Raw genomic sequence first — 24,670 nt, forward strand, 5'->3', positions numbered from 1 at the left:
AGCCCAAGAACAAACACATGGTTACCAGAGGGTAGGTGGGTGTGGGGATATGGGTAAAACTGGTGAAGGAGATTAAGAGTAAACTTATCTTTTTTTTTTTTAAGTTTTATTTATTTATTTGTGGGAAAGAGAGAGCCCAGGGAGTGGAGAGGGGCAGAGTGAGAGAGGGAGAGAGTCTCTTAAGCAGACTCCATTATGACCACAAAGCCTGACCTGGGCCTTGATCTCACAACCCTGAGATCACAACCTAAGTCAAAACCAAGAGTTGGACACCTAACCAATTGTATTACTCAGGTTCCCCAATAGTAAACTTACCTTGATGAGCACTGAGTAATGTGTAGAATTGTTGAATCACTGTATTGTACACCTCTAATATAACATTATATAGCTATACTGGAATAAAAGTCTAGGAAAAGACAGAAAAAAAAGAGTTGCAGTTTACATTAGAGACAGTGATTTAAGCTCTTTCAGACAGCTTCCTCAATCTCATATAAAAAACTTCACCAAGGGGCACCTGGGTGGCTCAGTGGGTTAAAGCCTCTGCCTTTGGCTCAGGTCATGATCCCAGAGTCCTGGATCAAGCCCTGCATCGAGCTCTCTGCTTGTCGGGGAGCCTGCTTCCACTTCTCTCTGCCTGCCTCTCTGCCTACTTGTGATCTCTCTCTGTCAAATAAATAAATAAAATCTTAAAAAAAAAAAAACAAACTTCATGAAGAGATGATGTGGCATTTCAGGTTATTTTTATTGACAAGTAACTTTTTTCTCCTCTAAAGGAACATATTTGTAATATAATTAACTTGTTTGCCATTCTGAGGTATTTGTGTTCTGCCATTCACTGAAACATTCAAAAATCATGCTTTGTAGTAACAATACGATTTTTCATATCCATATCCTTTCTTAAAATTGAGATGTAATTTTCATATAATGAAATACACAGTTCTCACAAAATACAGTTGTTTATGGCAGCTTGTTTATAATAGCCAGAAAGGTGAAAACAACCAAGATGTCTGTTATGAGCTGATGAATGGATAAACAATATGTGGTATATTCATACAATGGAGTATTCTTAGGCCATAATAGAAATGAAGTACTGACAGATGCTACAAAATAGAGGAACCTTGACTTCCCTTAAACATTTTCCCCATTCTCCAAATCCTTCTCCCTCAGTCAGGCTAAGACTGATCCGAATTTTTCTTCTATCAGTAGTTTGTCCTTTGTTATTGCTAAATAGTATCCCATATACCACTTTGTTTGTCCATTCTCCTGTTGATGGACATTTGAGTTACTTCTTGTTTGAGGTCATTATGAATAAGGATGCTATGAACCTTTTTGTACGAGTCTATTTGTAGACATACCTTTTGCATTTCTCTTGGGTTAATAACTCAGAGCAAAATGGCTCAATCAGAGGGTAGACGTATGTTTAAATTTATAAGAAGCTGCCAAATAGTTCTCCAAAGGCTTGTCATATGGTTTTTAATATTATAGTAGAACGACAAATTTTAACATTTATATTCATACAACATTTATATTCATATATTCTCTTCCTTCTTACCCTTAGTTCTATTCCTCAGAGTCAACCTCTTTTAGTATTTTTTGGGTATTTTCCCCCAAGTTGTTATGCTTTAACAAATGCATATTTATATGTGTGTTTATACAATCTTTCTTTCTTTCTTTTTTTTTTTTTTTTTGTTAAGAAGTATAGTTAACACATAATGTTACATTAGTTTCAGATGTACCACATAGTGATTGGATGAGTCTATACATTCTGCTATGCGCACCACAAGTGTAGCTACCATAGGTCACCATATAATGCTGTTATGGTATCATTGACTGCATTCCCCATGCTGTGTCTTTTATCCCAATGACTTGTTCATTCCATAACTGGAATCCTGTCTCCCATTCTCCTTCACCTATTTAGCCCATCTCCCCACACCCTCCCTCTGGCACCATCAGTTTGTTATCTCTGTGTATGGGTCTCTTTCTGCTTTTTGTGTTCATTTGTTTTTTTAGATTCCTTATGTAAGTGGAACCTATGTTCCACTTATGTAAGGAATACATATGGTATTTGCCTTTCTCTGTCTGACTTATTTCACTTAGTGTATTACTGCCTAGGTGTTGTTGCAAGTGGCAATATCTCATCTTGTTTTATGGCTGAGTAATATTCTATTGTATATACATGTACCACATCTTCTTTCTCCATTTGTGGATAGACACATGTGTTGCTTCCATATCTTAGCTATATACAACCTTTCTATGTGTATGTGTTGCATGTGTCATATATGTATATTTACCACTTTGTAGACAGCTTTCCTTACTTATATCTTAAAAATCTTTTTATGTTATCACTTAAAGATATTGTTTATTCTTTTTTAATGCCTGCGCAGTATTCTCATTATAAGAAATTTACCTAACCAGGGGCGCCTGGGTGGCTCAGTGGGCTAAAGCCTCTGCCTTCAGCTCAGGTCATGATCCCAGGGTCCTGGGATTGAGCCCCGCGTCGGGCTCTCTACTCAGCGGGGAGCCTGCTTCCTCTCCCTCTCCCTCTCCCTCTGTCTGCCTCTCTGCCTACTTGTGATCTCTGTCTGTCAAATAAATAAATAAAATCTTAAAAAAAAAAAAAAAAAGAAATTTACCTAACCATACCTAGTTGACATATATGTGGTGTCAATTTTGCTATTACAAACAAGGCTGCAGTAAGCTTCCTTGTGTCTTTGCATACTTCTGTGTGTATACTCAGAATGAGTTCAAAACAATGGACTCACTATGTCAAAGGACAGTATATCTTTAAAAATTGGTAGACATTGTCAGATTTTTTCAAAAAAGATAATACAATGCATATTCCCAACAACAGAGTGTGAGAGTACTTTTTAAAAAATAATGTAGTATTTTATTAGTCAACTTAGTAAGTTTTGCTTTGTTTTGTTTTGTTTTTGTTTTTGTTTTTAGGTTTTATATATTTGAGAGAGAGAGAATGAGCTTGAACATGAGCAGAGAGAGTAGCAGAAGGAGAGGGAGAAGCAGATTCCCCATTGAGCAGGAAACCTAATGCAGGGCTCGATCCCAGGACCCTGAGATTGTGATCTTGGCTGAAGGCTGACAGTTAACTAACTGAGCCACCTAGGCACCCAGAATCCTTCTTTTTTAATAATCTTGTCAACCCTAGATTCTTTTATCAAATGTAAACAATTATGTCAGTATTGGCAGGTCATCTACTTCTTTCCCTGGCACTAAAAAGTTAACCTGTTTTAAAACACCCAGGGAAGATAGAATTTACTCAATTTTTAAATACTTCAAAGAGTGTCACACCTTCTGCAGTATCTTTTGAAAACCCTTTCCAATATTTTACTTATTATTTATTTTTGTTGTTGTTTTTTAAGTAGGCTACATGCCCAGCATGAACCCCAATGTGGGGCTTGAACTCACAACCCTGAGATCAAGATCTGAGCTGAGATCATGAGTTTTATGCTCAACTAACTGAGCCACCCAGGCACCCTTTTGAATATTTTAGTCTACACTGTTGATAATATTTTCCTGTTATCATCAGTCATTAGGGATAATGTCTAGTGGTGGGGTAGCATTTTCAGGGAAAAACTTACAGATCTTGCTGATTTGATTAGTAGCCATAATAGGAATGAGGAATTATTGAAGTGTAAATGTTTACTTGCTACATACTGAGGATTTGGATATACTTCAAGTAAATCTGACACATGGCCTTTAGCTGTAGTCCAAGAAAGAATTCAGACTCCTGGAAAATATATCAGAGTGACAGCCCTGAGTAGTTTAAATATTTTGCCCTGGTTACTTGGATAACAAATTGCAGTAGGATTCTAGAAAATCAGAAATGGTCAAGTGCTTCCAAAACATACTAACTTATGATGGAGTGGGGACAGTGTAAGGTTCTCTTCTACAAATGTTGTTAGTTTATATTGCTGCTTTGGTGGGAACTCAGTATTGGAAAATAAGCTTTAAAATTAAAGCTTCATGATATGGTTTTCAATTTTAACTTTCCAGATCTGGATGAAAAAAAGCTTCTAGTTGCCATAACAGTAACTATAATAGAAAGAAAGATAGATTTAAGCATTTGAAGTGAATATTTTATTGTTAGTTTAAAATCATGAATTCCTTTTATTTTTCTTTCTTTTTTAAAAAATTTATTTATTTGAGGGACGCCTGGGTGACTCAGTCGGTTAAGCTGATGCCTTCGGCTCAGGTAATGATCCCGGGGTCCTGGGATCAAGTCCCGAATCAGGGTCCCTGCGGCAGGGAGCCTGCCTCTCTGTCCGCCTCTGCCTGTTTGTGTGTACTCTCTCTCTCTTTCTGATAAATAAATAAATAAAATATTTTAAAAAATTATTTATTTGAGAGAGAGAGAGAGAACCGGGGAGGTTGTGTGGGGGCAGAGAGAGAAGAAGAGGGAATCTCAAACAGGTTCTGCACTCAGTTGTGGACCCCATGCAGGGCTTGATCTCACAACCCTGAGATCATGATCTGAGCTGAAACCAAGAGTCAGATGCTTAACTGACTGTATCACCCAGGCGCCTCCCTTTTAGATTTTTCAATTAGAAAAATCACATTAGAACTTAGATTTTTAAATTGTTAGTGTCGAGGGCACCTGGGTGGCTCAGTTGGTTAAGCCTCTGCCTTTGGCTCAGGTCATGATCCCAGGGTCCTGGGATGGAGTCCCTCATCGGACTCCCTGCTTAGCAAGGAGCCTGCTTCTCCCTCTGCCTGCTGTTCCCTCCACTTGTGCTCTCTCTCGCTCTCTGACAAATAAATAAATAAAATCTTAAAAAATAAAAAAAAGAATGTTAAAAAAAATTTTAGCATCCAAGTAGTATTGTATTTTATTTCAATTTTTAATGTGCTTTTCATATGTTAATAAATAAATAAATTAATTAATTATTAATAATTAATAAAGCATTAATGCTTACTGAACACTTATTTAAAATGAATAAATAAAATTTGACTTTAGCTTATTATTAGCTATCTCTGATTTTTGAAAATGCTTATTAATGTTTGTCATCTGAAAGACCACGAAAGTGATTTGAGATACAGCTTCTTACAAGGGATTGTTGTTTTTTTTTTTGTTTTTGTTTTTGTTTTTTTTGTTTTTTTTTAAAGATTTTATTTATTTATTTGACAGAGAGAGATCACAAGTAGACAGAGAGGCAGGCAGAGAGAGAGAGAGAGAGAGGGAAGCAGGCTCCCTGCTGAGCAGAGAGCCCAATGCGGGACTCGATCCCAGGACCCTGAGATCATGACCTGAGCCGAAGGCAGCGGCTTAACCCACTGAGCCACCCAGGTGCCCGGGATTGTTGTTTTGAAGCTAAAAGTTGGTTATTTACTTTGGCCTTTTGTGCCAATTAAACCTGGCATTTGGTGCCTTTCCAGTATGGCTTCAACCTAGTTTTAGGTGCTGATCTTTCATTTTTTCAGTCCATGAAACTTTAACAAATGCTTATTGTATGCCCACTTTATCATTAGGTGATCTAAGTAATTGGTTCCTTTTTATTTTTATTTTTTATTTTTTATTTTTTTTAAAGATTTTATTTATTTATTAGTCAGAGAGAGGGAGAGAGAGCACAGGCAAACAGAGTGGCAGGCAGAGGCAGAGAGAGAAGCAGGCTCCCTGCTGAGCAAGGAGCCCGATGTGGGACTCGATTCCAGGACGCTGGGATCATGACCTCAGGCGAAGGCAGCTGCTTAACCAACTGAGCCACCTAGGCATCCCGGTTCCTTTTTATTTTTAATTTATTTTTAGTTTTTAATTCTTAAAAAAGATTTTATTTATTTGTTTGAGAAAGAGTGAGAAAGAGAGCATGGGGGCGGGGGCAGGGCAGAAGGAGAAGCAAACTCCTCACTGAGCAGGGAGCCTGATGTGGGTGTTGATCCCAGGACTCTGGGATCATGACCTGAGCTGAAGGCAGATACTTAGCCGACTGAGCCACCCAGGTGCCTCTGTAATTGGTTCTCAAATATAGTGTCTACTGATATACTGATTCAGAATCTCCTATAGCTTTTATTTTTTTTAAAGATATTTTATTTAGGGCACCTGGCCAAGTCATAGTCCATCGTATATATGTATATATGTATCTATCTATCTTTATCCATTTACCAGTCAATGATCATTTGGCTCTTTCCGTAATTTGACTTTTGAGAAACTGTCAAACTGACTTCCAAAGTGGTCATACCATTTTACATTCCCACTAGCAGTGTATGAGAGTTCTCAGTCCTCCACATCCTCATCAACAGTTGGTATGGTCAGTCTTTAATTTAAGTCATCATTTTTGAAAAAAATTTATTTATTTATTTTTTAGAAATTCTTTTTTTTTCAAGATTTTATTTATTTATTTGACAGACAGAGATCACAAGCAGGCAGAGAGGCAGGCAGAGAGAGAGAAGGGGAAGCAGGCTCCCCACTGAGCAGAGAGCCCCATGTGGGACTTGATACCAGGACCCTGGGATCATGACCTGAGCCGAAAGCAGAGGCTTTAACCCACTGAGCCACCCAGGCACCCAAGTTTTAGTCATTCTAACCAGTGTGTGGCAGCATCTCCTTGTGGCTTTAATTTATATTTTCTTAATGACTAATGAATGATGTTAAACATTTTTTCAAGTGCTTATTTGCCATTTGTATATCTTCTTCTGAAGAGCCTATTCAAGTATTTTGCCTATTTTGGGACATAACTGGTTGTTCTTTTTTTTTTTTTTTTTTTTAAAGATTTTTTTTATTTGAGAGAGAGAGAGAGAGAGAGCACAAGCAGAGGGGAGGGACAGAGGGAGAGGGAGAGGGAGAATAGACTCTTTGCTGAGCAGGGAGCCCTATGTGGGGCTCCATCCTTGCTCCTTGCTCTTGATCATGACCTGGGCCAAAGGCAGAAGCTTAACTGACTGAGCCACTCAGGTGCCCCTGGTTGTTTTTTTAATGAGTTTTGAAAGTTCTTGATTTATAGGTTTTGCATAAGTTTTCTCCTAGTCTGTGACTTCCTTATCATTCTTTTGGTGGTGTCTTTTGAAGAGCAGAAGTTTTTTATTTTTATTTACTCCCACTTATCTGTTTGTTCTTTTATGGGTTTATTTCTGGTTTTTACCTAAGCAATCTCTGTCTAATCCAGGGTCACCAAGACCTTTTCCTGTGTTTTCTTATAGACGTTTTATACTTTTACATTTAGACTTATAACCCATTTTGAATTAATTTTTGTGTATGGCACAAAGTATGGATCCAAGTCCATTTTTTACTTAATGTATTTCCAGATACAGTGCCATTTGTTGGAAAAGTTATATTTTCTCCATAGATTGCCTTTGTCAAAAATCAGTTGTTCATAAATATGTGAGCATTATCTCTGGACTGTCTTTTCTGTTCAGTAATCTATTTTTCTGTCTTTACATGTTTTGATTATTATAGTTTTATAATAGTTCTGGAAATTAGGTAGACTTAGCTCTCAACTTTATTCTTCTTTTTTGGAGTTGTTTGGCTCTTCTAGCTCCCTTGCATTTCCATAGGAATTTTAGAATCAGCTTGTTGATTTTCATTAAAAAAAACCTTCCTGGGATTTTGGGGGGATTATGTTGAATGTATAGATTTTTTTTTTAAGATTTTATTTATTTATTTGACAGAGAGAAATCACAAGTAGGCAGAGAGGCAGGTGGGCGGGGGGGGGAAGCAGGCTCCCTGCCAAGCAGAGAGCCCGATGCAGGACTTGATCCCAGGACCCTGAGATCATGACCTGAGCTGAAGGCGGAGGCTTTAACCCACTGAGCCACCCAGGCACCCAAATATATAGATTTTTTTTTAAGGGGGAATTGACATCCAAACAATAGTGAGTTTTCTGACCCATAAACAAAATATTTATCTCCCTTTCTTTAAGTCTTCTTTAGCTTTCTTCAGCAATGTATTATAGTTTTCACTGTATAGGTCTTACACATGTTTTGTCAGATTTATCCCTAGGTATTTCATATTTCTGATGTTATTGTAAATGATATTTTTCAGTTTCAATATTTTATTGCTAATATGTAGAAATGCAATCAATTCTTGTACCATTTTTCATCTCCTATCCTTGGTAAAACTACTTACTAAATTTATTAGCTTTAAAAAACTCCATCAGGTTTTATATATAGACAGTCATATCATTTGTGAATAAAGACAGTTTTATGTTTATCCCTTCATCATTATGAGATGGCCTTTTTTCCTGGTTAAGTCTTTGCTCTGAAATCTGCTTTGGTTGATAGAATATAGCCATTCCAGTTTTCACATTTTAACTAGTATTAACGTGGTATATCTTTTCCATCCTTTTACTTTTAACCTATTTGGGATTTATATTTAAAGTGCGTTAAAAAAAATAAAGTGCATTAGTATTGGGGCATCTGGGTGGCTCTGTTGGTTAAGTAGCTGACTCTTGGTTTTGGCTCAGGTTTTGATCTCGGGGGTCCTAGGATCAAGCCCCATGTTGGGCTCTGTGCTCAGCAGGGAATTTGCTTCAGGATTCTCTCTCCCTCTGCCCCTCTCCCTGCTTGCTTGCTTGCTTTCTCTCTAAAAGAAATAATCTTAAAAAAGAAAACTAAAGTGCATTAGCATCATTTAGTTGAGTCTTGCTTTTTTTTTCTTCTGTTCTGGCCATCTCTGCCTTTAATTGGGGTCTTTCGACTGTTTATGTTTAATGTGATTATTAATATGGTTAGGTTTGAGCCTGTCTTGTTATTTGTATTCTCTTTGTCCCTGCTGTTGGTTATTCCCTTCTACCTTTTTTTCCCCCAAAACTTCTTTTGAATTACTTTTATTTTATCTTAAAGAGATTTAAATAATTAAAAAAAGACCCCTTACCATTTACCCGTGTAGTTACTACTTCCAGTGCTCTTCATTCCTTTGTATAGACTGTTTTTTCCATCTGTTGTCATTTTCCTTCTGTGTATCAGACTTCCTTTTTTAGCATTTCTACAGTGTGAGTTTTGCAGTATGGTAATGAAATCTTTCAGCTTTGTATGTCTAAAAATGTCTTTATATTACTTTTGGCTTTGAAATATATTTTGTATTTGATAGCATTGTGGATTGATAACTTTAGAGGTGAAAACTGTTCTTAAAATAAAAATGCATCCTTTAGTGCATGTTGAGTCCATTAAAGCTTTTTGCTCTCAAAGTTCAGCAGACCTTTTCTTTCTCAAAAATTCAGGCTTTGATTGAAAATCACGCTTTTTTAATGCTGTTTATGCTAAGGCCTTTAGATGTCTAATGTAAAAGAATTACAACTTCTTTGTACTTGACTGTCTTAACGGTATAAGGAAGAGTGATGGGTTCAAGGAAGCAGGTTCAGATAATATCTCAAGATGTTTTTCCCTGTAGTTTTTCCATTCTGAGGTTTTCCAATGCACTTAGTACTCATCTTTATCAGCACTTTACAGTACACTGTCAATTCTTTATATACTAGTATTTAGTAGAGTCCTTGGTACATATTTGAATGGTTTATTTTTAGTAGCAGCCAGACTATATGTAGTGAAGTCCTAGGCTAAAGCTTTCGTAACTGCTGCGCCTTCTTGGCAGGTGGATTTCTGAGTCCAACTTTTGACTGCCACCTTTCACGATCCAGATTCTAGAAATGCAAAAAAGAAATGCCAGTTTATTCTGAAAGTAGACAACCAGAAAGCTAAATAATCAGTATGCTTTCTTACTGACACTCATCTTTTATCAAAAGCAAATAAATGACAAGACCTTCTTTTTCTCCTGCTCTCTTCCTCTTTCTGTGTGCCTCCTTATCCCCACCTCCACTCCGTGGTAGCATTACCATAAGGCTACCCACCCCCCGCAGACTGCACTGTAAATGCTTGCATCTTTATTTTGCAAGACTGTCAGTTTCATGAGGGAAAACGGTATGCCTTCCTTGTTTATTGACGGATCTTCTGAGCCTTGAGGAGTGTCTGGAACATAATAGGCCATAAATTATTTGTTGGATGGATGGGTAGATCAATATTGGTTCCTTGCATGTTTTACTAAGATTATATATCATAATCGTAGTTTTCCTAAATTGTTAAACATTTTATAAATGTTTTAAATAGAAACATAGTACTTTGTTAGATGAATAATTCACAATTTATATAACCATTCCCCAGTTATTCACTTCTAGATTATCTAGTTTTTCACTGTTACAATGTGATGAAGATAGCTTTTTGTGTAAAACTTTGCCTATGCTTTTTTCTATAGAATGGTTTTCAGGCATTTTCAAGGTTCTTAATTTTGTACACTGCTTTCCAAAAAGGTTGCACTGATTTGAACTTTCACCAGTTCTGTATGGAGATGACTGTCTTTGTAGTCTCCCCAGCATTGATTAGTCCTGTTTTTAAACATCCTTACCCAAAACAAATCAAAATGAAAACAAATAAAAAAGCACCATTACCAGTTTGGTTTAAAATGGCATTTTTTTTTTCTATTTAATCAAGGTGAGGTTGAGTATTTTCTCAAAAGTTTTGAACTATGTGTATTTATTGTTTTGTTAAGAAAATTGCTGTAGTGTCTTGCCCATGTGTATGTAAGATCGGTGTGAATACTTTTTGCCTCTTATATATTCATTAATTGGTTGAGCTTTCTATATGGCAGATTTCTAGTAAAATTAACTGCCCCAAAGTTTCACTTTGATCTTCTTCATTAATGCTCAGAATGTTCACAATTCAAAAAATCGTTGTGGAATTACCTATTTTTAAAACAGTGCTTAAGATATATATTCTGGGGGCGCCTGGGTGGCGCAGTGGGTTAAAGCCTCTGCTTTCGGCTCAGGTCATGATCCCAGGGTCCTGGGATCGAGCCCCGCATCGGGCTCTCTGCTCAGCGGGGAGCCTGCTTCCTCCTCTCTCTCTGCCTGCTTCTCTGCCTACTTGTGATCTCTGTCAAATAAATAAATAAAATCTTAAAAAAAAAGATATATATTCTGTAAATACATACATACTGCTTGGAAATAAGAAGTGGCAGTTAAATTTCTTGAGGTTGGGGTTTGTTAAACAACAAAAGTTCAACTGAGTAAATTTTAAAGACCTAATGGCTTTAATAAATGATTCATGAACTGGGCAGCATCCCATTTAGCAAGTGGGGGGAGGCTCTGTAGGATTGTACAAAATGGAAGGCGGGGCACCTGGGTAGCTCAGTGGGTTAAGCCACTGCCTTCAGTTCAGGTCATGATTCCAGAGTCCTGGGATCGAGTCCCATATCAGGCTTCCCCTGCTCTGCAGGAGCCTACTTCTCCCTCCTCCTCTGCCTCTCCCCCTGCTTGTGCTCTCTCTCTCTCTATGAAATAAATAAAATCTTTAAAAAAAAGTTGTTAGAGGGGCCCCCGGGTGGCTCAGTGGATTAAGCCTCTGCCTTTGGCTCAGGTCATGATCTCAGGGTCCTGGGATCGAGTCCCGCATTGGGCTCTCTGCTCAGCTCTCTTCTCCTCTCTCTCTGCCTGCCTCTCGGCCTACCTGTGATCTCTGTCAAATAAATAAATGAAATCTTAAAGAATAAGTAAATAAGTAAATAAATAAATAAATAAAAAGTTGTTAGCAAAAGAAAAAAATTGTTCCAGGCAAAGCTGCTTTCCTTTAGGTGGAAAAGCAAGGGGTGTTATCCTGCCAGTTACCTTATCTTCCGGGGATGCAGATGGCACAGGTGGTAGACTCAGTGGCATTGACCAAAAAATTCCTGACTAGTTAAGACTGCATTTCTGGGGGAGGTTGAAACAATTAGGTGAGGATCTAAGCCTTGATTTGGAAATTCGGTCAAATGACCCTATTTTGGACCTGTGTTTTTTCTTTTTAACAGGTTCATAAGTAGGAAATTGTCACAGGTACTCAGGAATCAGAAGCTGTGATTGGGCATGTAGGTGGAAGAACAGATACTGTAGGTAGACTCACATAGCTCCGACTTGTCAGTGGTGAAACCAGTCTATCCTGTTAAAAGATTCTTAACTCAGGTATCCTGGAATAGCTGGTCTGGTAGAAAGACAAGTGTAAATCAGGAGACAACTCTAGATTAGCCTACTTTACTATTATTATTTAATATTTAATTAATCTTACACGTTCTAAGTCTGACATCATTAAATTCTTTTCAGCTCTAAAAACCTTTGGTTTTATTATCCAGGGGGACATATGCTTTTCTTAGGAAAGTCCATTCATGTTGAGAAACATTTGGGGAAAATCATAGGAGAATTACCCATTCTAACTAAACTTTTTATGGAAAGTGAACTCCCAAATCCTAGATTTTCTTTCTTTCTTTCTTTCTTTCTTTCTTTCTTTCTTTCTTTCTTTTTCTTTCTTTCTTTCTTTTTTTTAAGATTTTATTTATCTATTTGTCAGAGAGAAAGAGTGAGCACAGGCAGAGAGAGTGGCAGGCAGAGGCAGAGGGAGAAGCAGACTCCCCGCCCAGCAAGGAGCCTGATGTGGGACTCTATCCCAGGACGCTGGGATCATGACCCGAGCCGAAGGCAGTCGCTTAACCAACTGAGCCACCCAGGCGTCCCTTAGATTTTCTTTTGATACATTAAAAATATATTTTATGCCATTTTGCCTGAGCCAGAGAACTGTATCTTCAGTGTTCTTTTTTTTTTTTTTTAACTTCACCAAGAAAATGACAGGTTGGATTTTTGAAGAGTGTAGGGAATTTCTTAAGCCTGTATATTGTCTAAATATAGAGTTGGGACGGGAAAAAAGACAACTGGCTGCAGAAATCCTCATGGCTTTTTTTTTTTTTTTTTAACCCTCATGGCTTTTAAGAGAAGTTATTATTTATGCAAACATTCTTTTGGCTGAATTAAAGTCACGATTCAGTGATTCTGTGTAAGCTCTTGTCTGGCTTGCGAAAGCCAGTTGGGGGCAGCTTTCGTTAGCAGGGGAACCTGAGTGCTCTGTGTTCGATTTGTTAGGTCTGGCTCAGTGCGCTGAACTCTGCTGGCAGCTGAGAGGGGAAGCCGGAAAAAGGCAAGTTCCTGGTGCAAAGGTTGCTCTGCAGCATAATTTAGGCATTGGAGGAGCTGTGGTTGTGACGATCTACAGGATGGGTTTTCCTGAAGCTGCCAGGTGAGTGGCATTCTGGGTTTTGTCTGTTGATGAATTCTGACCTTTCACAGCTGATGACGTTGTACAAGTATATATAGTCCAGATTTTATTGTTTTAGTACTCCGTAAATATCTCATTACTTTGCTTTGGTAGCCTGGCTTTAAAGCCTTTAAACCGGCAATTAGCTTTTAAACTTAACCAGCCTTAGGAAAATTTTGTTCAAAAACGAGGCACCACCATCGGAGCGCCTGGGTGGCTCAGTGGTTTAAGCGAGGGGCTCTTGATCTTGATCTCAGCTTAGGTCTTGATCTCAGGGTGATAAGTTCAAGCCCCGCGCTGGGCTCCATGCTGGTTGAGAGGTGTACTTAAGCGGGGAGAAAAAAAAAAAAAAAAGAAAGGAGAGAGCAGGGTCGAAACAAAGTGCTGCTGACCTAAAACTACTACTCTTAGACCTGCCAGACAGAGTGATTTTAAGTTAGGCAAGTTCACTTTTTGGTTTCCTTTCTCAAAACTGCTGTCTCCCTGCATAGCCTCCCAAGCTTCTGAGGTTGTTTGGAGAAAGTTATTAAATATGCTAATTGGCTCTCTGCAAGTTTATGTTTCTGAATGGCCCTAAGCCCTCACTGCTACTAGAATCCCTTTTGTCTCTTGCTGATTTTCTTCCTGTCCTTACCAAATGCCTGTGCTCCTCAAATTTCCAAGCACTTTCTGCCCAAGCCTTGTTCAGGATCCCTGAACTTCCTTGCTCTTGTCTCAGAAGTGCTCATTCATCCTTCCCATAGGCAAAATGTCCCTCTTCCTTTCCAAGGCCTGGATTGCTCTTGTTTCCAACCAAGTTCTGTAACTTTGTTCCAAATATTAAGTATACCCTCTCCCTTTTGAATCTTTCTATCTTTGCTTTTCTGTTGACTCCTTTCCTTCCGTTAGCAAATATGGTCAGGTCTTACATATGACAAAATTGTACTTTTCTTCTTGCCTTATTTTCTTTTATGATGATCCTTTTATACTTTTATAGCTATTTTTTTGGTCCATGCTAAAATATTTATCTTAGGGTCTAGTTTTTGACCTCACCACAGAGGTCAGGTAAGGCTAACAGTGATCTGATTATGAAATGTTCCTGTCTTTGTTTTCTGTTCTTGTTCTCTTTAACCTTGCTGTAGCTGTCAATACTAATTGGCTTCCTTTTTCCTTCTGAAATTCTTGGTATTTATTTATTTATTTATTTATTTTCACACTTTTGGTTCCACAAAGGATATGTTGACACACTTCTTTTCAGAATCCATTATATTTGTATGTTTTACAAGCTCTCGAGTCTTTTCTGTCTGTCCTTTTACTTTTCTTTCTCTGCCTGGAATATAATTTCTGTTGTGAAAATTCTATCACTGAAGTCCCATCTCTGGTACCATCTCCCTCTGAATATCCACAACACTTTGTACCTCCTGGACCCATACCCAGTCCTGGCTTAGTTGTAGTATATCCACATTTTTATTCCCCTTATATGAAATCCTTGAGGCCTAAGGCTATTGTGACTTCATTCCACCCCTGCAAAAATCTCTGACATAGTGAATGTTCCTTGAACTGAATCAAATAAAAAGGTGTTCAAATGTTGAATTTTCGAGTTTCCTCCTAAAGGTGATCATCAGTCTGTACTGTCTTCTAGAATTTCATCCAGTTCATATTTGATGTTGAAAACCCTCAGTAAAAGCCAAACTATAAAGAGCGACTGGACTCAGCGTATTAGTATAGTATCCAATTTGCCCAGATTAGAAGTTTATGAATTTGGGGCAATACATTCTATTTTAAACATGGAATTCTCATCATTTTTTTAATTTCAGGAAACTAAATAATTGGGAGATTGAGTTGGTTCAAAATAGCTACAGTGATATTTGTGGGAAGGCAGAAGTATGAAAAAAATCCAGATGATACACAGGTTTCCCCTGCTATCCAAAAGTAGAGCATTCCTATGAAATTTTTCTTAACCCCAAATGGTGTAAAGTGAAGAAGCAGTTACCATTAACTTAATGGAAAAATTCTTGAGTGTTTCCCAGACCCCTGGAATAACCTCTCTTATGCTTTTCTGATACTTCAAGCACATTTTGCTAACGGATGGACGAAATAAATTGAGATAAAGCACAGATGCTCATAGACACAGTTCAAAGCTGTGGCTCCCTACTGAGTGTAGTTCTTGGGGAGAGAACTTGGGGGAGGTGCCACTTTCCATCTACACACTGCATCTAAAATGGCTCTTGCAAAACAAACATTGAGCCCTATTACCTCTTCTTACTTTTTATTTTTCTCTTTTTTGTAAAAACCAAAATCCTCTTTGGATTTCTTTTGTTTAGCAAAAACAGATACTAATGTAGGTCTTTCGTAGAAGCAAAGTGGTGTAACATGAACTTTTGAAAAGCAAGGAATACCGGGGCGCCTGGGTGGCTCAGTGGGTTAAAGCCTCTGCCTTCAGCTCAGGTCATGATCTCAGGGTCCTGGGATCGAGCCCCGCATCTCTGCCGAGCAGAGAGCCTGCTTCCCTTTCTCTCTCTCTGCCTGCCTCTCTGCCTGCTTGTGATCTCTCTCAAATAAATAAATAAAATCTTAAAAAAAAAAGAAAAAGAAAAGAAAAGCCAGGGATACCTGTACAAATGACTAATAAGAAAATACTGAAGGTGTTATTGAGAGTCTTAATGATACAACATAACTCACTACAAAGGCCAAAGTTGGGAAAATGATTCTGAATCTAATGGTACAAGTATTTTATTTTATTTTATTTATTTATTTTTTTTTTGGTACAAATATTTTAAAGCAAGGTTGTGGTTTTGTTTTACACAAGGTCAATTTAAGGTACTCTTTTAGGGTTCCCAGATCCAGTTCCATCATGGGGAATGGGAGTTCCCACTAACTGTCCCCAAACACCAAGGAATTCTCAGACACCTGTAGGTCTGAATTCAGCCCAATTCTGACGCCGTCTACCCAGAGATAGCATCGGGTTCCACAGATTAAGGGTTCAGCCCCACAAAACTGGCCCCCACCCACCACTTCACATGCATGACAAACCTCAAGACTATTACCAGTGCTTCTGACCAACTGGCTACAGGTTGGAGATTCCAGTGACTCCTCCTAGTGCCTCACAGAACTCAGAAAAACACTTACATTTTGCCAGTTTATTAAAGGACATGATAAAGGGTACAAATCAATAATAAGATGAAGAGATATATAGGGTGAGGTCCCAAACAAGAGAGGTTGGGGCCTGGCCTGGTGGTATGAGGGAGGGTTCTGGTTTCCTAAGTGTGGAAGCTCTCTGAAAATCTGCCCTCTTGGTTTTTTTTTTTTTTTTTTTTTTTTTTTGAGGCTTCAGTACATAATTATGATTGACCAAGCCATTGGCCGCTGGTTCGTCAGTCTCCAGCTCCTCTCCCCTCCCTGGAGGTAGTGATGTATGGTGGGGTCCATAAGTCACCTTCAGTAATAACAAGACACTCATTTCACCTTTATGGCTTTGGAGCATTTTCAGGAACTGTGGATGAAGACCAAATAAATCTGAGAAATACATTTTATTCATCTGAATGACCAAATAATATTTCTTATAAGTCATTATATTGCCAGTAACCTTTGCATATTATCTGATTTACGTAGCTTCTTAGTTAACTAACTTTGATGGAGCAACTGCTACATGCTTAGGCCCTCAAGAATGGTCCTCTGTGTGTGTGGGGAAAGCAGACATAGTTTCTTCAAAATGCTGTTGAAACCCAGAGGGGGGGAAAAAAAAGAAACCCAGAGGAAAAATTATTACAAAGAAGGTAAATTTAAACCAGGTGACTTGGATTGCCCAGCAGAAAGGTAGAGGAAGGGTACTTCAGGCACAGAGATTTGAGGTACAGGGTTGGGTGAGTGGTTGTACTGTGTGGGTACGGAGTAGATTATTTTGTGTGTGCCTTGGTAGATGGGCAGAGTCAGTAGTGTGTTGGTGACAGGAGATAGAGTTGTAACTTGATTGGATTATGATTTTGAAACCTTCAAATCTTCTACTGGGGAGTTTGGAACGGAGCCCACAGAATGAATTCTATCAAAAAATCATGTGGTTATATTGCCCTTTAAGCAGATCAGTCTGGCATTAACTTTGCACTGAATGGTGGAGAAACCAGAGGCCAGGAATCCGTAGGAGGCAGTTGCAGCAGTGTGGATAAGAAATGTTCAGAGCTGTAGTAGGAACTGAGAAAATGAGGAGATGTATTTAAGAGCTGTGACCAATTGCATTTAATTTAGAGTTAAACTTTAATTTAGATCAGTTTTGAATAGTATTTCTTTTTTCTGCTACTACTTTTTGGTTTTGAGCTGTATCTTGGATAAATTGAGGCCTGCTGAGACTCCTAAATTGAGTCTGTTCAAGTTGCTATAACAAAATTTGTCCTTGGCCCCCTAAATTCATGTCTTTCTCATGTCATCAACTCAAAATGTCTCTATTTCTCTCTCATCTTCACTCTTTCAATATAATTTGACTTCTGCCTTCCCTCACTTCTTCAAATTGTTTTTGTCAAAGTCACCTGTACTCTCCATGCTGCCAAATCCAGGAGGGTATTTGACTATTGACAGCAACTGATGCAGTTTATTCCTCTCTCCCAGATTTTTTCTCCCTTCTCAGCTTCCGCAACACCACACTCTTCTGGTTTTTCCTTTTGTATCATTGGCTGCTGCTCCCTCTTTCCATAGGGTGTTGTCCTGGGCTCTCTTCTTTCTCTGTAATTTCCTCAAGGCAAGCTTATCAGTTCCCATGGGTTTAAATACTTTAATCATATACATGGTTACCCCAACTTTACGTCCAGCCTCAACCTCTTCTCTGAGCTCCAGACTCCTATCCAACTGCCTTCTTGTCTCACAAACATCTCATACACCATGTACCTAAAGTGGAACTTTGATCCCCTCTATTCCCACTACATTCTTCCTTTTGTCATTGCATGGTACTGCCATTCCCTCAGTTATTCAGGAACACTGAAATCATCCTTGTCCTTTCCCTTCACCCTTAGCTCCCCCTCATTTCTCAGTAACAAAGACTATGGATTCTATCTGTAAAATATACTTGAGGAGCGCCTGGGTGGCTCAGTGGGTTAAGCCTCTGCCTTCAGTTCAGGTCATGATCTTAGGGTCCTGGGATCGAGCCCCGCATCAGGCTCTCTGCTCAGCAGGGAGCCTGCTTCCCCTCCTCTCTCTCTCTGCCTGCCTTTCTGCCTACTTGTGATCTCTATCAAATAAATAAATAAAATCTTAAAAAAAATATATATATATATATATATATATATACTTGAATCTACTTTCCTCTCTCCATTTCCACTAGTGGACTACCTCCACTATAGTCCAGACCACCCTCACTTCTTATCTGGACTATTCCAGCAGCCTCCTAACTATTATTCCCACCTCTGTTTTCACATCCACCCACTCCCCTCGCCAGTTCATTCTGCACACTGTTGTAAGAATCACAAAACAAACTACAGTTGACCCTTGAACACCGTGGGAGTTAGAGGAGCTGAGCCATTGTGCAATTGAAAATTCCCTGAAGCAGTTGACTCCCTACAGACTTAACTGCTAAGAGCCTACTGTTGGTTGGAAGCCCTACCGATAACATGAAAAGTCGGTTAACACATATTGTATGTTATATGTGTTATATACTGTATTCTTAGAGTGAGTTAGAGAAAAGAAGGTGATACTAAGAACATCATAAGGAAGAGAAAATATACCTACAGTACTGTACTATATTTATGGGAAAAATCCACATCTAAGTGGATCCATGCAGTTCAGAACTGTGTTATTCAAGGGTCAACTGTATTTCACTTCCTTAATCATTTCAGTAGCTTCCCAAATTCCCTACTTTAGCCTGTATGATCTGGCCCCTGCCCAGTTCTCCAATTTCATTTCCTATCACTCACCCCCCAACTTACTGTGTTCTAGTGACTGGTTTTGCTTTACTTTCTTTTAACATATTAAGCTCCTTTCTCTCTCAGGATCTTTGCAGTTTCCTCTGAATAGCCAGCTCTTTTCCTTGTTCAAATAAGGTCTTAGCTTAAATTCAGTTGCTCTGAGATTTCATTCCTTGACTGCTCTCCCTGAAGTTGGTTCCTCTTTTTGTTTGCTTCCTAATACTTGGAGTTATTTTGTCTATTTACTCCTTTTTCTCCTACACTAGAAGAATATCAACTCCGAACAGGGCTTAAGTCTGACATGTTTACCCTTACACACCCGCTACCTCGAACAATGCTTGGGATATAGCAGGCACTCATTAGATATTTATGAAATGATAGAAGGAAGGAAAGGAAGGAGAAAGGAGAAGTGGTTGGGGCAGATGGGGAAATAAGAAAAAGAGAAGGAAGGAGAAAGGATAGAGACAGAAAGACTTACCGAGAAACCGCTGTATTCTTGACCCCTTCAAATATATCCTTCCTGTGTTGTCCCCTTCTGGGTCCCAGCCACCACCAGCCTGCCTGTCGTATGTCAGAGAAATTACCTAACACCCTCCTCCTCCTCAGACCCCTCAAGTTTCTATCTATATCTAACACATGAGGCTTTGGAGCCCATAACAGTCATGCTATCACTTTTTACCATGGGCCGGGGGGCTCTGCTAGGTGTCTCCCCCGTCCCAGGATTCTGTATAATTAATTATGCCAAGTCACTGGCCCTCTCTACCTTTTTCCCTCCCTCCCCATCAGAGGTGCATAGAGCTGAAGTAATTTACTCAGAATCACATAGCTAGTGAGTGGAGGCAGCTTGGGATTCAAACGCAGGCCTTTGTAGCTATAAAGCTATGTTCCTTCTGATGAAGTTTTAGAATAATGGGTGAAGAGGTTCAGTGGGGTGGAGTCCGGAGCCAGTGACCAAGAAGGATTTCTTGAGACATCTTTGGTGCAAAGTGGTGGTTTATTAAAGCCCGGGGATAGGACCTGTGGCGGAAAGAGCTGTTGTTCCCCGGGGTTGTGAAGGGTGGCAGGTTATACTACCGGCTTGGAGGAGGTCAGGAAAAAGGGAGGTTTCAAAAGAACTTTCATGTGCTAAAGAGGACCTACAAGATACCAGAGGCCTTGAGGCCTTGCGGTTGTCAAGGTTTTTCCCTCTAGCAAGGTTTTAAAGAATGTCACGTATGTCCCACCCAGGAGTGAGGGGTAGGGGAAGGTTGAGCAGCCAGCCTTCTGTTCCCTTACCACTTCTGTTGTATCAGGTCATTTATCTATAGTTGTTCCCTAACTATCAGACAACCAATAGGCAGATGGTTGCTAAATTCCTCTCTGTGTCACAGGTAAAATGTAAATCTTGAGTCCAGCCTCTTCTTGTAACTGTTCTAATCACTGTTTGGGCTGCTCTTTGGGCTGCTGCCGTAGCCATTCCCCAGTCTCCCTGCTGCCCTGTTTTGCAGCCTTTCAGTTTTCTAGCTGGCAGCCAGATTTGTTTTTTTAAAACATATAAATTGTATCTTGCTATTCTGTATCTTAATACTGTACGGTTCTTCTCATTATATTTAAAACCCAGACTCCTAACCATAATCTCTAAAGCTCCTTATTATTTTGCTCTGCATGTTTCTGTGACCTTAGATCCTTCTACGTCTCTGCTCTGCGCCAGTCATACTGGCCTTCGTATAGTTCCTTTAACTGCGAAGCTAGTTTTTTCCTCAAGTTTTTTATACTAGAAGTTTAGGACTGACTGGCTTCCCCACCTAAATTTTTACATGGCTAGCTCATTTATGGGATTGAAACCTAATTTAAATATCACCTCCTCAGAGAGGCCTATCTGACCAGGCTATCTAAAATAAAACACCATAGAGGAAGGGAGGGAAAAATAAACTAAGACGAAATCAGAGGGAGATAACCATAGGAGATTCTTATCTGTAGGATGAGGGTTGCTGGAGGAGAGTGGGTGGAAGGATGAGGTAACTGGATGATGGGCATTAAGGAGGGCACCTGATGTAATGGTGCATACAACTGATGAATCACTGACTTCTGCCTCTGAAATTAATAATACACTGTATGTTAATTTAAAGAAAATAAATAGAATACCCAACATATACGTATACTTTCTTTGTATCCTCTTAACCTACCTTATTTTCTTCATGGTGTTTTAGAAGGAGAGAAAGAGAATGGGGGGGGTGCTGACTGGAAGGGAGCAGAGGGAGGGGGAGCAAGCAGGCTGTGCTCTGAGTGCGGAGCCTGATGTGGGGGCTGGATCTCATAACCCATGAGATCATAACCTGAGCCAAAATCAAGAGCTGAGTGCTTAGTTGACTGAGGCACCTAGGTGCCCCATTATTTTTTCATAGTAACTGTATTCTTTCTTTATTTTTTTAAGATTTTTTTATTTGAGAGAGAGAATAAGCGAGCCTACAGGAGTAGGGGGAAGGGCAGAGGGAGAGAATCTTCAAGTATACTCCCCACTGAGCTGGGAGCCTGACAGGGGCTGGATCTCACAACCCATGAGATCATGACCTGAGTTGAAACCAAGAGTCAGACGCTCAACCAACTGAGCCACCCAGGTGCCCCTATATCCTTTATTTATTTATTTATTTTTGCTTGTTCATGGTCTCTCTCCCCAACTAGCATATAGGCTTCATGAGGGTAAGTTTCTTTGGTTTGAGATATATATATATATAGATATATATAGGTATATATCTATATCTATATCTATATCTATCTATATCTATATCTATATATATATTTAAGATTTTATTTATTTATTTGACAAAGAGAGATCACAAGTAGGCAGAGAGGTAGGCAGAGAGAGAGGGGGAAGCAGGCCCCCTGCTGAACAGAGAGCCCAATGTGGGGCTCAATGCGGGCCTCGATCTTAGGACCCTGAGATCATGACCTGAGCTGAAGGCAGAGACTTAACCCACTGAGCCACCCAGGTGTCCCTGGTTTGCTGTATTTTTAAGGACAATGCCTGGCACCTAGTGAGCATTCAGTGTTTGTTGAAGAAAATGGGAAGAAAAGCTGAATTGTTTTGTGGACTTAATTATGATTTTCTCTGGGTAAGAACCACAACACCTCTGTTCTTAGAGTGTTTTGGAAGTTACTACTCTTAAATGTTGAAAAACCTAGTATCTATATGACTCCATGGATTGAAATTGATTCTTTCCCCCAGTTCTTTTAGAACTCATCAAATTGAGGTGGTTCCAACCGGCTCTACAGTCGATGGATTTAAGGCAAATTTTGTCTTTAAGGAGATTGAGAAGAAGCTTGAAGAGGTAAGTGAGATTTATACAAAATACTGCCAAGAGGACCTTGAGGCTAGAGAAAGTGGATATAGATTTCTGGTGTTGTCATGAAATGATACAAGTTAAAAATTTATGTGATACTGTCAAGTATTGAGTTTATTTTAGATTTCTGAGTGTCTTTTATAGTTTCTCTGTAATTCTGATAAGAGTGCATTTCAGGGATGTACTAATCTCCACACTTGAGTTCTAAAAAGAACTATGGTAAAATGCTGTGACAATCTGAACTATAGAGGAAAGACTAGTCCTTTTCCCTTGTTTGTGTGACAACCACAGTCACACAATTCCAATTATACATCTATTAAGCTGACCAAAGTGGGCTGAAGTAAAAGAATTCAGAACAGTCGAGCTGTGTATTTCATCTGTGCTACAGTGTGAAAGGCATGCATTGTGCATATGTCCTAACTCTCTCATTGTAGCACAAAGAATTTATTAACATCTAAGGTGATTGGTTGCATTGTGAGTGGAAAACAGTTAGTGCGACTGATGTGTCTTCACAAAGAACCCTGTATTTCTAGGATTTTCATGATCACTGACCTTCCTGTGGTAGAGAGGAACAGGTTTGCTGGTTCTGGGCAGGCAGGCAGGCACTGGTCCATGAGCTACAGACTTGTCCTGTCACCATCTTGTGGGGATACACCTACATGGGGGTTTATACCATGGGGGTTTTAGAACCTGCTTTTTTCTCTTGACAGTGTTCCATCCACATAAATATAAATCCTCACCATCACTTTTATTTTATTTTATTTAAAAGATTTTATTTATTTATTTGTCAGAGAAAGAGAGAGCGAGCGAGCACACTCAAGCAGGCAGAGTGGCAGGCAGAGGTGGAGAGAGAAGCAGGCTCCCTGCCGAGCAAGGAGCCAGATGTGGGACTTGATCCCAAGACTCTGGGATCATGACCTGAGCTGAAGGCAGCAGCTTAACTGACTGAGCCACCCAGGCGTCCCTTTACCATTGCTTTTAATGACCACCTAGTACACTTTGAATTTATGTGTCATCTATTTAACTAGCCTCCTATAATGAACTTTGCTTGTATTTAAATTTTGCAAGTAGAATAGTGGTATAGTAAATGTTCTTTTTTACTCATCTTTAAGTACTTAATGCCATGATCATCATAGCATAAATAAAGGGAAATTATTGAGTTGTTGGATATGTGTATTTTGTATTTTGGTATGTATTGCCAAGCTTCCACCAAAAGAGGGTACTGGTTTACAAACTTAATAACAATTCATAGGAGTGATTGTTTTTTCCTTTTACCTTCTCTGGTGCTGTGTGTTGGCTGGTCTTTTAAAAATCTTTGCCAATGTCTGGGGCGCGAGGGTGGCTCAGTTGGTTAAGCGTCTGTGTTCGGCTCTGGTCGTGATCTCAGGGTCCTGAGATTGAGCCCTGCTTCAGGCTCCCTGCTCAGCAGAGAGCCTGCTTCTCCCTCTGTTGCTCCCCTGCTTGTGCTCTCTCTCTCCATCAGATAAATAAAAATCTATTTAAAAAATTTAAAAAGTAAAAATCTTTGCCAATCTAATAGAAAAAAACTCTCATCATTGGGTTTTTGTTTGTTTTTTAAATAATCTCTACCCCTAACATGGGGCTTAAACACTTGTCCCTGAGATCAAGAGTCACGTGGTCTCTTGATTGAGCCAGTCAGGTGCCACTCTTGTTATTGTTTAATTACTTACATTATATATGTTCACTGAACTGAAGTTGGACTCAGGGCTCAGCTTGTTGTTTTTTTTCTCACCCCCAATATTTGCCTGCAGAGCAACCCATAGGATAATTGCTTCTGCCAAGTTGTCCTGTTTTTTTTTTTCCCAACTTTATGCTGTCCAAAATAATCAAATAAAAAAAATTAGAAAAATTAGAGAGTATCTGGTAAGCTATATGTCAATCATTGAATACTTCATTATTCAGATTAACAAAGCAGTGCTGTTTTATTTCACAGTCTTCTTTTAGCTTTGCAATTCATTCCTCCGGCTCCCCTTTTAATTCTTTTCTCCTCCCTCTGTAACCTCACTTGTGGGGACCTTGTCCGCTTGTTTCCTTCCCACGACTGTAAGGTTCCTAAATGTTTGTGAGGACTAGAAAGTGAAAAGTGAAAGTCTTGGAATCTTTTGTCAATTCATGCATTTTCTGCATTAGCAAAGGAAATCTGGCCAGAGATTTTATTTCCACTTTTGTCTGTTAGCAATACCCATTGCCCTTCTTTGAATTCTGTCTTAACTTTTTGTTCCAGTTAAGTTTGAGACAGAACCTACTCCTTGACCTTTTGCCTACTCAGAAAGAAATACTTTTTTTTCACTCAAGGAGGCACTTAGAACTTTCTTGGTATTAATGATCTTTAGTTTCGTTAACAAATGTGTATTTTCTTTCCTCTTTTAACTCTCTCCCTGTCCATTTCCTTACCATGTCTCACTTCTT

The 24,670-nt window shown here is 39.2% G+C and overlaps 1 protein-coding gene across 3 annotated transcripts in view; it reads left to right on the plus strand.

Moving 5' to 3' along the window:
- LOC111143445 (sterol carrier protein 2) overlaps nt 1-24,670 on the plus strand; it is a 116,939-nt gene that overhangs the window by 75,198 nt on the left and 17,071 nt on the right. For 2 of the 3 annotated variants that reach the window (XM_022497196.1, XM_022497198.1), the window contains 2 exons: nt 12,882-13,035; nt 22,126-22,228. In XM_022497196.1, coding sequence (XP_022352904.1) covers nt 12,882-13,035; nt 22,126-22,228 — 257 coding nt within the window. The remainder of the gene's footprint in view (nt 1-12,881; nt 13,036-22,125; nt 22,229-24,670) is intronic. The other variant, XM_022497197.1, reaches the window with a different exon arrangement.

This window comes from Enhydra lutris, unplaced genomic scaffold, assembly GCF_002288905.1.
Source record: "Enhydra lutris kenyoni isolate GAN:26980312 unplaced genomic scaffold, ASM228890v2 scaffoldscaffold9, whole genome shotgun sequence".
Lineage (NCBI taxonomy): Eukaryota > Metazoa > Chordata > Mammalia > Carnivora > Mustelidae > Enhydra > Enhydra lutris.